The sequence below is a fragment of the Heteronotia binoei genome, chromosome 6 (genome assembly GCF_032191835.1).
Source record: "Heteronotia binoei isolate CCM8104 ecotype False Entrance Well chromosome 6, APGP_CSIRO_Hbin_v1, whole genome shotgun sequence".
Classification (NCBI taxonomy): Eukaryota; Metazoa; Chordata; class Lepidosauria; order Squamata; family Gekkonidae; genus Heteronotia; species Heteronotia binoei.
In genome coordinates, this window is record NC_083228.1 from 137,207,454 (window position 1) to 137,222,538 (window position 15,085).

General features: G+C 44.2%; 1 protein-coding gene and 1 non-coding gene across 2 annotated transcripts in view; one reads left to right on the forward strand and one right to left on the reverse strand.

Moving 5' to 3' along the window:
* Positions 1–2,373: 2,373 nt before the first annotated feature.
* LOC132574458 (cytochrome P450 2J2-like) overlaps positions 2,374–15,085 on the reverse strand; it is a 31,284-nt gene continuing 18,572 nt past the window's right edge. The window contains exons 5-8 of the mRNA XM_060242813.1: positions 14,628–14,769; positions 10,875–11,062; positions 7,331–7,472; positions 2,374–4,929 (exon numbers count right to left, since the gene is read on the reverse strand). Coding sequence (XP_060098796.1) covers positions 4,739–4,929; positions 7,331–7,472; positions 10,875–11,062; positions 14,628–14,769 — 663 coding nt within the window. The 3' untranslated portion in view covers positions 2,374–4,738. The remainder of the gene's footprint in view (positions 4,930–7,330; positions 7,473–10,874; positions 11,063–14,627; positions 14,770–15,085) is intronic.
* Positions 11,778–11,848, forward strand: TRNAP-AGG (transfer RNA proline (anticodon AGG)). Its single transcript has one exon. It is a non-coding gene; the product is annotated as a tRNA-Pro (tRNA).

A 15,085-nucleotide genomic window follows, 5' to 3' on the forward strand; every position in this document is an offset into this window, starting at 1 on the left:
TGCTCCGGCGGGGAGGGCGGGATACAAATAAAATTTTGTTGTTGTTGTTGTTGTTTTAAATTCAATAATTTTATGTTAGATTTTATGTGCTGTGAGCCGCCCTGAGCCACTTCGGTGGGAAGGGCGGGATATAAATTGAAATAAACTTGAAACTTATACAAGAAGGACCTCAATGTCCTTGACAACCACAAAGGTGAAATCGCTGACCTCAAGCCAGACATCTTGGAGTGCAAAGTCAAATGGGCCTTAGAAATCATTACTAACAACAAAGCAAGTGGAGATGACAGTATCCCAGTTGAGCTATTCAAAATCCTAAAAGACGATGCTGTTAAAGTGATGCACTCATTATGTCAGCAAATTTGGAAAACACAACAGTGGCCACGTGATTGGAAAAGGTCAGTTTATATTCCAATCCCAAAGAAGGGCAATACCAAGGAATGTTCAAACTATCGCACCATTGCACTCATTTCACATGCCAGCAAGGTCATGTTAAAGATCCTATAAAATAGGCTTTAGCAGTATGTAGATCAGGAACTACCAGAAGTACAAGTTGGGTTTCGAAGAGATAGAGGAACTAGAGATCAAATTGCCAACATTTGCTGGATTATGGAGAAATCACTGGAGTACCAGAAAAATGTCTATATCTGCTTCATTGACTATGCTAAAACATATGATTGTGTGGATCACAACAAAATGTGGCAAGTCCATAAAGAGATGGGAGTGCCAGACCACCTGACATGTCTCCTGAGAAGCTTGTATAAGGATCAAGAAGCGACTGTCAGAACATGATATGGAACAACTGATTGATTTCGAATAGGAAAAGGAGTTCGACAAGGATGCATATTGTCACCCTGCTTATTTAATTTATATGCAGAGTGTGTCATGTGGAATGCTGGTCTGGATGAAGCCTTGGGGGAGAGTCCCCTGAAGCTGCCCTGCAGTTTTTGGGGGCTCTCCCTCAAACCCCCTGCTCCCCAGAGCCTCTTTCCCCACAGTTATTACAGTGGAGGAAGTGACTAAATGGTTTTTTTCCCAGCATTGGGAGCAGTGGGCCTTTTGGGGTGCCCACAGATAGGTCCAATCTTTTGGGGCCTTGGGCGGTTCCTTGGGGGAGAGTCTCCTGCAGCTGCCCTGTAGTTTTGGCGGCTCTCACTCAAGCCCCTGTCCCCCAGCTGCCTTTGATTATACCCTATGTTGCCATGACTCCAATGCCCCATCAGGCATAATGGTGGGATAGGGCAACCAAGCCCCAACCAAATTTTGGTCCAAAATTTTTGGGGCTTGGGGGTTCCTTGCAGTTTTGGAGGCTCTCCCCCAAACCCCATCCCCTCTAGGCGGCTTCCAATATAGCCTATGTTGCCATTGACTTCAATATAATGGAGCCAAATATTCAGATATAGACGAATATCTCTGCATATATGTTATTAAATTTGCAGATGACACTAAATTGGGAGAGGTTGCAAATACAGTAGAATAAGGATACAGGCTGACCTTTGCAACCTGGAAAACTGGGCTGAAACCAATAAAATGATTTTTAACAGGGATAAATGTAAAGTTCTGCATTTAGGTAGGAAAAATCCCATGCATGGTTATCCCATGCTTGACAGATAGGGGAGACTTGTCTGGTCAGTAGTATGTGAGAAAAGGATCTAGAGGTCTTAGTGGACTATATGCTGAACATGAGCCAACAGTGTGATGCAGTGGCTAAAAAGGCAAATGCATTGGCACTGCCATAGCGGCACTTGTTCTGCTGGGCACATAGTACTGTTATGCTCCTTGCATAACAACTGCTTGGAACTTTTAGGGCTTCTCTCACTTGTTTTAATTTTTTAGTAATCCCTTGGGATGTACATTTTGAAATTACACTCCTTAAGAATACATCGTCCAATGGAACATTGATCATTTGGGGAAGAAACAAGGACTTTGAATTTGTCTCTTCGATGATGTTGTGTGATTATTACTGAATGTGGTACTTTGATGCCTGGATTCTTTGACATTAATGGCATCGTATGTTGAAAATCGCACACTTTGGATGTACTTTGCTGGAAGGAAATGTGTTGTAGACAGTTACAATATTAATTCTTAGCAAATATTGTCACAGTGCTATTCTCTTTCTGCAAGTAATAGCAGCAAACCTTTGTCAACATTATGATCTGATGGGGGGAAGTTAATATTTTCCCACAATCTATCATACTAGTACAAGCATGGTTCCCTTCCCTCCACCCTTTATATGCATAATAATAGGTTTATTCCCTTCCCCACACTATTTCCTCTTTCTAGACCAGTACCCAGCCTTTTAAATGAGACTAATTGGAAAAGCAAGATGCAAGTTTATTGTCAAGCAAGCAAATTTCAAAGTAACTAGTCCCTGCATTGAAACAAAGTATAGCTTTATTGATAATCCATGTGCTTCTATTGAGCCAAGTATTGGAACTGATACAGTGTAACAGCAGAATGCATATTTTAAAGATGGCACATCAAAGGTTCTATAAACAAAGCTACAATTGCTAAACAGTCTTGTATTCACGTGTGAAAAGTCACATAGTACTTTCTCTTATCTCCCTGCGGTTATTCTTCCTGGGTCCAGGCTAGGCCTGGGAAAATGTCCCTGGAGGCGTTATCTTCAAAGAGCACATTCCTGCATTTGTTAGTAAAGGTGAGAGAGGTACAGGGAGGGGCGCCAGCTAACTCTATTGCTTTGATGTGCCTCAGCTTGAACTCAGGGTTAGTAACAGGTACAGTATAACAGTTATATCATGATAAACATAGACAGTTATGATCGTATGAAACACTGCTTGACATTTATGGGTTCTCAATATTTCAAGTGTTACGTCAGGCAATGCATTCATACGTTTATTGGATGCCTTAGAAGATTTCACTCTGTTCACCGATTTGTGGTCTCATTAAAAAAACAAAACCCTGAAGACCCTGAGTTAGTTTGTATAAACTACATTAGAATCAATTGCAAGAAGCTATTTTAATTCCCTCTTAATTAGAGTTTTGTTGATCAGATATCAGTTCATAAACTCAATTTCATATCTGTTGTCCAAAGAGAGGAAAGAAGTCACAAAGCACATTAGGCAGAGATCTTGGGCACTTTTGAAATCCCCATGTCATGAGAATCCTGTACTGAATATTTGTTTGATTTTACAACTTAGAAAAAAGAAATAGAGAAAAAAAGCAAGAGACTAAAATAGAAACTAGTAAATAGCAAAATATGAATATACATAAGTGCCCCCTTCTACAATTGCAATTTCAATGCAGCTGTTACTATACACTGTCAGTACATTCAATTATTGTCATATTTTTGCAAATCAGTCTGCTAACATTTTGATTTCTCTTAAACATAATTAGATTACATTATTTCCTTGGTTCCACTGTTATCTTTTTATTCCAGATATGATGTTAAATTCATTTTGCATTTTCTCCCTCCCTTATTCATACACTAGAGATCTCCCCTTCTATAACTACAATTTCAGCCAGATAACACTATGAAGCATTCAATTAGTTTCATAATATTACAAATCCAGTCTTCTAATATCTTACTCAAACACAATTTAATAGCATTATTTCCTAAATTCTATTATTATTATCATCGTTATCATAATTTTCTTCACCATTACTATCATTCTCATAGTTCATCGTATTTTGATTATTAAAGTTTAAACCAGTTTTCTAAGACTTTGAAGCATTTGTAAACTGATACATTCTTTTGTGCAACAAGCAAATGATCCAGAATTACATTTGTATGTCAATAATGTTATGTTTTGTATTTTTCTCCTGGAAATATATTGTTATATTCATTTTGCAGTTCTTCCCCCTTTACTTATAGTAAGCATAGTAATTTTCCCATTTTTTTTTCCAAATTCTCTAAAAGGTAAAGGTAGTCTCCTGTGCAAGCACCAGTCGTTTCCAACTCTGGGGTGATGTTGCTTTCATGTTTTCATGGCAGACTTTTTATCCGGTGGTTTGCCATTGCCTTCCCCAGTCATCTACATATTCCCCTTAGCAAGCTGGGCACTCATTTTATCGACCTCGGAAGGATGGAAGACTGAGTCAACCTTGAGCTGGCTACCTGAACCCAGCTTCCGCTGGGATTGAACTCAGGTCGTGAGCAGAACTTAGGACTGAAGTACTGCAGCTTTACCACTCTGTACCACGGGGCTCAAATTCTCTCAACCTCTTATTTATATGGGTGGTTAATTTGGCCATAGTCACATCTTCCACCATTCTGTCTTTCAAACTTTCTTTGTTTGAACATTCTTTGACTTTACACTTTGCAGCCGCTATTCTAGCTGCAGTCAACATATATCAATCTCAACAGTTTTTGAAGTGTGCGTTCCATCCTGTCTGGTAAAATTCCTAGTAACATCGTCTCTAGTTTCGCTTCAAATTGGATTTTTAAAATTTTCTGCAACTCCTCATGGATTTCTTTCCAGAATTGTCTTGCTTTTTTACAAGTCCACCACATACGATTGAAAGAGCCTTCCTCCTCTTTACATTTCCAGCAGGCTGCCTGTGCTGATTACTGGTTTGAAGGCATCAAACCAGAAATAAGATTATATGCTGCGCAATAGTAACAAAGTCAGAAGTCAGGAATTCCTTCTTGAGAAGACATCCATCAAACTCTGGCAGATAAATTGAAAACAGAACGGATACAGCAGGTTGGAGCAAAATCAGGACTCCATGAAAGGAATAATGGAGAAACTGAGAGTAACAAATGTGGAACTCAAACATTTTACGATGCGCTGCAGCGGGGAACAGCACAGAGTTTGTAAGGATGGGGGCGCAACGATGCCCCAACTATAGGCTTTGTGCTGAGTTCTTTTACTCCTTCTGGCAGCTGGAAGGTGAATGCCCTCAGGAGGCTAGTAAAGAAGATGAAGAGCTCCATCCTGGCTAGCGGCTCCCCCAGACACGCACGGGCCCCTGCAAGGGAAATAAGAGAAGGCAGCAAGTGAAAAAGACCTTTCCACATATTCTAAGAACACGAGAAGAATCTTGCTGGATCAGACCAGCCATTGATCTTCCAGTAGCTCCAGTCTCACAAAGTGGCCAACCAGATACTCTGGGAGGGCCAACAACATGGCATGGAGGAAAATCCCTGACGTTGCCTTCTAGCCCTCACAGGTTTACAGTTTCTGAACATGGAAGCTCTGTTTAGTCACCACAGCTGTCGGCCTGTCCTCCATGAATTTACTTAAGAACATAAGAGAAGCTATGTTGGATCAGGCCAATGGCCCATCCAATCCAACACTCTGTGTCACATAAGAACATAAGAGAAGCCCTGTTGGATCAGGCCAATGGCCCCTCCACTCCAACACTCTGTGTCACATAAGAACATAAGAGAAGCCCTGTTGGATCAGGCCAGTGGCCCATCCAGTCCAGCACTCTGTGTCACATAAGAACATAAGAGAAGCCCTGTTGGATCAGGCCAGTGGCCCATCCAGTCCAACACTCTGTGTCACATAAGAACATAAGAGAAGCCATGTTGGATCAGGCCAATGGCCCATCCAGTCCAACACTCTGTGTCACATAAGAACATAAGAGAAGCCATGTTGGATCAGGCCAGTGGCCCCTCCAGTCCAACACTCTGTGTCACATAGGAAGCCATGTTGGATCAGGCCAGTGGCCCCTCCAGTCCAACACTCTGTGTCACATAAGAACAGAAGAGAAGCCATGTTGGATCAGCCCAGTGGCCCCTCCAGTCCAACACTCTGTGTCACATAAGAACATAAGAGAAGCCATGTTGGATCAGGCCAGTGGCCCCTCCAGTCCAACACTCTGTGTCACATAAGAACATAAGAGAAGCCATGTTGGATCAGGCCAGTGGCCCCTCCAGTCCAACACTCTGTGTCACATAAGAACATAAGAGAAGCTATGTTGGATCAGGCCAATGGCCCATCCAGTCCAACACTCTGCGTCACACAGGGGCCAAGAAAACCAGGTGCCATCAGGAGGTCCATCATTGGGGCCAGGACACTAGAAGCCCTCCCCCCCAAGCACCAAGAATACAGAGCATCACTGCCTCAGACATAAGAACATAAGAGAAGCCATGTTGGATCAGGCCTATGGCCCATCCAGTCCAACACTTGGTGTCACACAGTGGCCAAAAAAAATCCAAGCATCATCAGGAGGTCCACCAATTGAGCTAGAAGCCCTCCCACTGTGCTCCCCCCCCCCCAAGCACCAAGAATACAGAGCATCACTACCCCAGCCATAAGAAAATAGAAGAAGCCATGTTGGATCAGGCCAATAGTCCATTCAGTCCAACACTGTCACACAGTAGACAACAATACTAGGTGCTGTCAGGAGGTCCATCAATGGGGCCAGGACACGAGAAGCCCTCCCACTGTGCCCCCCAAGCACCAAAAATACAGAGCATCGCTTGCCCCAGACAGAGAGTTCCAACAATATGCTGTGGCTAATAGCCACTGATGGACCTCTGCTCCATTTATTTATCCAACCCCTCTTGAAGCTGGCTATCATCATCATCATCATCACCATCATCATCCAACAATAATTAGACTTCTATCCTGCCCTCCCCTGCAGTGAAAATGAAGAGGAGGAGGAGGAGATTGAATTTGTTATCCTTCACTTGGGCTGATAACAGATGGCTGGTTTGGGGCAGCTTGCAGCTGCCCTGAATAAACTCGGCCGGAAATAGAGCGCCCTGGAACTTCCGGATGGCACTCAAAAGAGGGGTGGGCTGTGGGCACCCGGGGAATGTCTGGAATGCTCACGCGTCCCGTTGGCGGCTCCCCGGGCGCTCTTCAGGTGCTCCCCAGCCTTCCAGATGGCCAGGAGCTGTCTCAGAGCCACCTCAGCGAAAAGGCACCACTTTTGCCATGGTGGCTTTTTGAGGCGGGAGAAGCAGCCTTGAGGACGGGGTGAGTACGCGATTGGGACGGCTGCCAGATGTTGCCGTCTGGAAGGTTTTTGGGGGTCGACTTCAGAGGCTTCTCTGAGTCAACCCAAAGTGCCGGTCTGTAATCAACCTTGGAGTCTCAAGAGTAGCTTCCAATCTCCTTTCCTTACTCTCCCCAGAAAAGACATCCTGTGAGGTAGGTGGGGCTTAGAGAACACTGAGAGAACAGCTCTTGAGCGCTTTGAGAGGACTTGTGGCTGGTCACACCAGCAGCTGCATGTGGAGGAGTGGGAAATCAAACCCATTCAGTGCAGATAACAAGTGGAGAAAACAATTACAAAAGCTGCCTGAGAACTACCTGGCTGACAGCCAACGCTAGGCCCAGGTGCCCAAAAGTCATCCTTGTCTCCCTCCCCTAGCAAAAATGATGTTCCATCTTGAGAGCCAGACTTCTGGATTTACCTGCACCAAATGGAAGAAATGCTTCTCTTTCTACAAAGTTTCCATCCTGGTCCAAAAAATGGTTAGGGTTGAAGTCCTGAGGTTTCTTCCATTGTTTGGGATCAAGAAGAACAGAACGGAGATCTGGAACAACATGTGCTCCCTGAAAGAGAGAAGGAACGTTGACTTAGGATGCATCTAGACCAGAACACTAGAAAAGAAAAATAGAGTTTGCATTTGAAGGACGCAAATGTGAAGATGGTAGAGAAGAATAAATTTTTATACTCCTGAAAACATCCTTTCTAGCAACAGTAAACTAAAAAAACAAACCCATAGCCAGCTTTAAGAGGGGATTGGATAAAAATATGGAGCCACCAGCAAACCTGCAGAAGACGTGGACTACTGCACCCTTCTTAAATCTTCGTTCGCGGTGTGTGTGTGTGTGTGTGTGTGTGTATGTATATATATATATATATATATACATACACACACACACACACACACACACACATACACATATATTGGCCACTGTGTGACATAGAGTGTTGGACTGGATGGGCCATTGGCCTGATCCAACATGGCTTCTCATATGTTCTTATATATATGTTATTGAAATTTTGAAAGTGGAGGGGTAAGAACATAAGAAAAGCCATGTTGGATCAGGCCAATGGCCCATCCAGTCCAACACTCTGTGTCACACTGTGGCCAAAAAAATTATATACACACACACACACATATATATATACACACTGTGGCTAATAGCCACTGATGGACCTCTGCTCCATATTTTTATCTAACCTCTTGAAGCTGGCTATGCTTGTTGCCACCACCACCTCCTGTGGCAGTAAATTCCACATGTTAATCACCCTTTGGGTGAAGAAGTACTTCCTTTTACCCGTTTTAACCTGACTGCTCAGCAATTTCATTGAATGCCCACAAGTTCTTGTATTGTGAGAAAGGGAGAAAAGTACTACTTTCTCTACTTTCTCCATCCCATGCATTATCTTGTAGACCTCTATGTCACCCCACAGTCGACGTTTCTCCAAGCTAAAGAGCCCCAAGCGTTTTAACCTTTCTTCATGGGGAAAGTGTTCCAAACCTTTAATCATTCTAGTTGCCCTTTTCTGGACTTTTTCCAATGCTATAATAACCTTTTTGAGGTGCAGTGACCAGAATTGCACACAGTATTCCAAATGAGACCGCACCATCGATTTATGATACTGGCTGTTTTGTTTTCAATTCCCTTCCTAATAATTCCCAGCATGGCATTGGCCTTTTTTATTGCAATCGCACACTGTCTTGACATTTTCAGTGAGTTATCTACCACGACCCCAAGATCTCTCTCTTGGTCAGTCTCTGCCAGTTCACATACCATCAACTTGTATTTGTAGCTGGGATTCTTGGCCCCAATGTGCATTACTTTGCACTTGGCCACATTGAACCGCATCTGCCACATTGACTCCCACTCACCCAGCCTCAACAGAACCCTTTGGAATTCCTAACAATCCTCTCTGGTTCTCACCACCCTGAACAATTTAGTGTCATCCGCAAACTTGGCCACTTCACTGCTCACTCCCAACTCTAAACTCTTGAACAAGTTAAAGAGCATTGGACCCAGTACCGAGCCCTGCGGCACCCCACTGCTTACCATCCTCCACTGCGAAGACTGCCCATTTATACTCACTCTCTGCTTCCTATTACTCAGCCAGTTTTTGATCCGCAAGAGAACCTGTCCTTTTATTCCATGACTGTCAAGCTTTCTAAGGAGCCTTTGATGAGGAACTATCAAAAGCTTTCTGGAAGTCAAGGTAAACAACATCTACTGGGTCTACATCTATCGGGTCTCCTTTGTCCACATGTTTGTTCACCCCTTCAAAGAAATGTAACAGGTTAGTGAGGCAAGATCTTCCCTTACAGAACCCATGCTGAGTCTTCCTCAATAGCCTGTGTTCATCAATGTGCCTACTCATTCTGTCCTTGATAATGCTTTCTACCAACTTTCCCGGTATTGAAGTCAGACTGACTGGCCTGTAATTTCCCGGATCTCCTCTGGAAACCTTTTTAAAGATGGGGGTGACATTTGCTACCTTCCAGTCCTCAGGAACAGAGGCAGATTTTAATGAAAGATTACAGATTTTTTTTAGAAGATCCACAAGTTCAACTTTGAGTTCTTTCAGAACTCTCGGATGTATGCCATCCAGATCTGGTGACTTATTAGTTTTTAATTCATCCATCAGTTGTGGGACCTCCTCTTTTGTCACCTCAATCTGACTCAGGTCTTTCAACACCCCTTCCAAAATTAGTGGTTCTGGGGTGGGCAAAAAGTTCTCATCTTCCACAGTGAAGACGGAGGCAAAAAATGCATTCAGCTTCTCAGCCATTTCCCTATCCTCCTTCAGTAATCCTTTTACCCCATGGTCATCCAAGGGCCCACTGCCTCCCTGGCTGGTTTCCTACTTCTAATATATTTGAAGAAGTTTTTATTGTTGGTCTTTATGTTTTTTGCAATATGCTCCTCATAGTCCCTTTTTGCCTGCCTGATCACAGTCTTGCATTTGATTTGCCACAGCCTGTGTTCTCTTTTACTAATCTCACTTGGACTGATTTTCCACCGCTTAAAGGAGTCCTTCTTACCTTTTACAGCTTCCATTACTTTGCTTGTTAACCATGCAGGCCTTTTCTTATGCCTATTTGTGCCTTTCCTAACTTGTGGTATGTATTTTATCTGAGCTTCTAGGATTATAGTTTTAAATAGTCTCCAAGCTTCCCCAAGGGTTTTGACCGTATTTACCTTTCCTTTCAGTTTCCTCCTCACATGCCTCCTCATCTCAGTGAATTTACCCCTTTTAAAGTTAAATGTGGTCCTCTTCCTCCTCCTCTACTTCTTCTTGTTCTTCTTCTTGGTGTGATAAAGTTGCTCTGGCTTTATTATCAAAGCATTGGTGATGGAAAAGCTTTTAAAGGAACAGACGTGGTAACTAAATTTGGGTACTGATGTTCATCTAACCATTGGATATATTTTCTAAATAAATAAACAAGCACCAGCACAAATACACCAGTACATTGGGAGATCAAATGAAAAGCCTTGTATAATTTGCCCTTGAGTTTTAGAAACAGGAGGAGGGGGGGGGGGTTTGCCCTTCAGAAATTTCTGCAGAAGAGTCTTCTACATGGAACTCTGGGGCAAGTGATGCTCTGTATTCTTGGTGCTTGGAGGAGCAACAGTGGGAGGGGTTCTAGTGTCCTGGCCCCACTGATGGACTTCCTGACGGCACCTGGGTTTTTTGGCCACTGTGTGACACAGAGTGTTGAACTGGATGGGCCATTGGCCTGATCCAATGTGGCTTCTCTTATGTTCTTATGTGACACAGAGTGTTGGACTGTAGGGGCCACTGGATGATCCAACATGGCTTCTCTTATGTTCTTATGTGACACAGAGTGTTGGACTGGATGGGCCATTGGCCTGATCCAACATGGCTTCTCTTATGTTCTTTCTCCAAAAGCACCACCTGTGAAGGACATCCCTTGTCAGGCACAGGAATGCAACTATAACAGCCTTTGATACCTTGGGAATGAGAAAACCAAACATGTTCACATCCTTCACACATTTTCTGGGGACCCCAACTAACAAGACATAGTGGGCACGCAGGATCTCATGAATCACAGCATTGGTGTAAGGCAATCTCTTTCGATCTTGATAGCTGAATGACTGAGAGGAACCCAAAACATCTTCCATCTCCTTTTGGACTTTCTCTGAGGGAAACAGTAAAACAAAGAAGCTTTGTTTGGGAGACTGTATTTACCTCTACAGATAATGCGAACCACAAAGAATTATAATTATTGTATGGCATATCATATGATCAGGAGATCCTAAGATTGTCTGGCAACCTAAAGTTCTAGGGTTTTTTAGCATTATGTACCACTAATATTAAGCCAGACTTATTTTGGGGGCTTAGAGATCTCTGACAGAGCTGTCACTGACCCAAGGTCACTCAGCTGGCTTCATGCAGAGATGTGTGGAATCAAACCCAGTTCTACAGATTAGTGGTTGCCACTCTTAACCACCATGCCACACCGCAAGTATTATATAAGATTCTGCTCAAGAAACCTAAATTGAATTGTAGGCATGCAGCAGCATTCAGAAATGTTAAAGGTGAGTTATTTGGTCCATGCAGAAACACACACTAGATAGGAAACAGGCTAAAATGGAGTCCTATATGTTCACAAAACTACAAAGTGACAACACAGCCAACATGCTTGCTATTTCAAGGATCAGACAAGGGGGTTGTAATCACCAGTTCATCCAGAGTAACAGTGTAGTATAGGCAAGCAACAGTTTCCATCCTGATCTGTCTGTTGGACCTTGCGATGGGAAGCTATGTAGAATTAATGTTTTCAGTGTGAAAGCTATTCCAAAAAGACTGAAGTTACATATCTAGCAGCTGGCTTCAACATGGCTGAACAGGAGGGACGATGGCTCAGTGGTAGAGCATCTGCTTAGGAAGCAGAAGGTCCCAGGTTCAATCCCTGGCATCTCCGACTATAAAAGGGTCCAGGCAAGTAGGCGTGCAAAACCTCAGCTTGAGACCTTGGAGAGCCGCTGCCAGTCTGAATAGATAATACTGACTTTGATGGACCGAGGGTCTGATTCAGTAGAAGGCAACTTCATATAGAAGAAGAAGAAGAAGATATTGGATTTATATCCCGCCCTCCACTCCGAAGAGTCTCAGAGCGGCTCACAATCTCCTTTACCTTCCTCCCCCACAACAGACACCCTGTGAGGTGGGTGGGGCTGGAGAGGGCTCTCACCGCAGCTGCCCTTTCAAGGACAACCTCTGCCAGAGCTATGGCTGACCCAAGGCCATGCTAGCAGGTGCAAGTGGAGGAGTGGGGAATCAAACCCGGTTCTCCCAGATAAGAGTCCGCATACTTAACCACTACACCAAACCGGCTCTCTCTTCATATGTTAAGAACATAAGAGAAGCCATGTTGGATCAGGCCAATGGCCCATCCAGTCCAACACTCTGTGTCACACAGTGGCAAAAAAGATTATATATACATATATATACACACTGTGGCTAATAGCCACTAATGGACCTCTGCTCCATATTTTTATCTAACCCCCCCCCCCCTCTTGAAGCTGGCTATGCTTGTAGCCACCACCACCTCCTGTGGCAGTGAATTCCAAATCTTAATCACCCTTTGGGTGAAGGACTTCCTTTTATCCATTTTAACCTGACTGCTCAGCAATGTCATTGAGTGCCCATGAGTTCTTGTATTGTGAGAAAGGGAGAAAAGTACTTCTTTCTCTACTTTCTCCATCCCATGCATTATCTTGTAAACCTCTATCACGTCACCGCGCAGGCGACGTTTCTCCAAGCTAAAGAGCCCCAAGCGTTTCAACCTTTCTTCATAGGGAAAGTGTTCCAACCCTTTCATCATTCTAGTTGTCCTGTTCATATACGTTCATATGTCTATGTTTAGGAATCTTTTGAAAGACCCTGGCCTTCCAAACGGTTGGTAACCTGAAGTCATCTGCAGGTGCAGAGAAATGCCCTTCACCCCAGAGATCACATTTCTGTCCCAATAATGGGGAATGTACTCTGTCCAAGCACTGGAACCCAGCTTCAAGTCTGTAGCAGGCAAGCAAGGAAAAGCACCAGAGGATGAGTCATTAAACATCAAAAATACAACACTTTGGGGCCTACGGATGCAAGCAGCTCTGGCTGGAACGAGACAAAAGCTTTTAACCTCTGCTAGGGTCCTACCTGTAAGGTTTTGCCAGTTATCAGGGCTTTTGGGGTAGCAGGAACTCCTTTGAAGAAGAAGAATTGCAGATTTATACCCCGCCCTTCTCTCTGAATCAGAGACCCAGAGCGGCTTACAATCGCCTATATCTTCCTCCCCCCCCCAAAAAAAAACAGACACCCTGGGGCTGAGAGAGCTCTCAAAGAAACTGGGCTTTCAAGGACAACTCCCGCAAGAGCTACAGCTGACCCCAGTTCATTCCAGCAGCTGCAAGTGGAGGAGGGGGGGAATCAAACCCGGTTCTCTCAGATAAGAGCCTGCACACTTCACCACTACACCAAACTGGCTTTGCATATTAGGCCACACCCTCCTGATGTAGCCAATCCTCCAAGAGCTTACAGGGCTCTTAGTACAGGGCCAACTGTAAGCTCCAGGAGGATTGTCTACTACATCGGGGATTCCTTTGCAAATAAATCATTACTTTTCAGTTGTTTCAACAACCTGAGGGAGGGAGGGTCTGGGGAGTCAAGGTTTGCATCACCTCTGCTGGGTTTCCTGCTGCTCTGCATCTCCACGAACCTCAAAGGACTGCAGAGTTTGTTATCTTTCACATGCACTCAGGCTTATTTTGGCAGTCAAAAGTATAATAAAATAAGCTGTAAAAAGACCTTAAAAGTACTTAACAGCCAGCGACTGTTTTCTCATCGGTGCTGCCGCCCGCCCGGAAACCTTATTACAGCACAGGTTCTGTCCTCGTGTTGAATTTTTAAAAAAATTCCTGTATTTTAATTGGTCTGTGACCCGAAATAAAAAAGTCTGAGTCCAGAAGAAGAAGAGATTGGATTTATATCCCGCCCTTCACTCTGAATCTCAGAGTGGCTTACAATCTCATTTACCTTCCCCCACCCCCACAACAGAGACCTTGTGAGGTAGGTGGGGCTGAGAGAGCTCTCTCGGAAGCTGCCCTTTCAAGGACAACTCGTAGGAGAGCTATGGCTGACCCAAGGCCATTCCAGCAGTTGCAAGTGCAGGAGCGGGGAATCAAACCCGTTCTCCCAGATAAGAGTCCACACACTTAACCACTATACCAAACTGACCCAAGGTCATTCCAGCAGTTGCAAGTGGAGGAGTGGGGAATCAGACCCGGTTCTCCCAGATAAGAGTCCAAACACTTAACCACTATAGCAAACTGACCCAAGGCCATTCCAGCAGTTGCAAGTGGAGGAGTGGGGAATCAGACCCGGTTCTCCAAGATAAAAGTCCACACACTTAACCACTACACCAAACTGACCCAAGGCCATTCCAGCAGGTGCAAGTGGAGGAGTGGGGAATCAAACCCGGTTCTCCCAGATAAGAGTCCAAACACTTAACCACGATAGCAAACGGATTTGTCAGTTGCTCATTTCCTTGCAAGTTATTCTTTCTCCTCCTAGCAAACAAAAACACCAGCTTGCAAAAAATTTTGCACAAGCGAGGTACGTTTTCCTCTGGAGTCCAGTGAACACCTGCAGCTGCCTTACACAGAATCGGTGTGGTTTTTCCCTTGAATCAGTGCAGAAATTTACCTTACCTTGGATGTCCGGATGATTCGCCATGAGGAGCAATGCCCACTTCAGAGCAGTGGAGGAAGTTTCCGTGCCTGCGAAAAAGAGGTCGATAATACACTGAGCCAGGTTCTCTTCATCGTATGTAGAGTTGGGGTCATTCATGTGCTGTTGAGAGTAAGAAAAGAGACAAGGCGGGGGGATGTGGGTTAGAAATTCTAGGTATTTTGACTCTGCAACCTCATAGATAAAGCTCTACAAATTTACAGAAGAACTATCAAAGCCGCAGGTGAAAATTTGAGAGGAAAGCGAGAGTGCTATGACATTTCTTCCACAGAACTGTTTGGATCATGCAATGTACGTGCTGTTTCCTATATTACGTTCACCCTGAGCTGGATGGTCCAGCCTAGCCTGATCCCATCAGATCTTGGAAACAAAACCAGGTTGACCCTACTTAGTATCCGGATGGGAGAACACCAAGGAA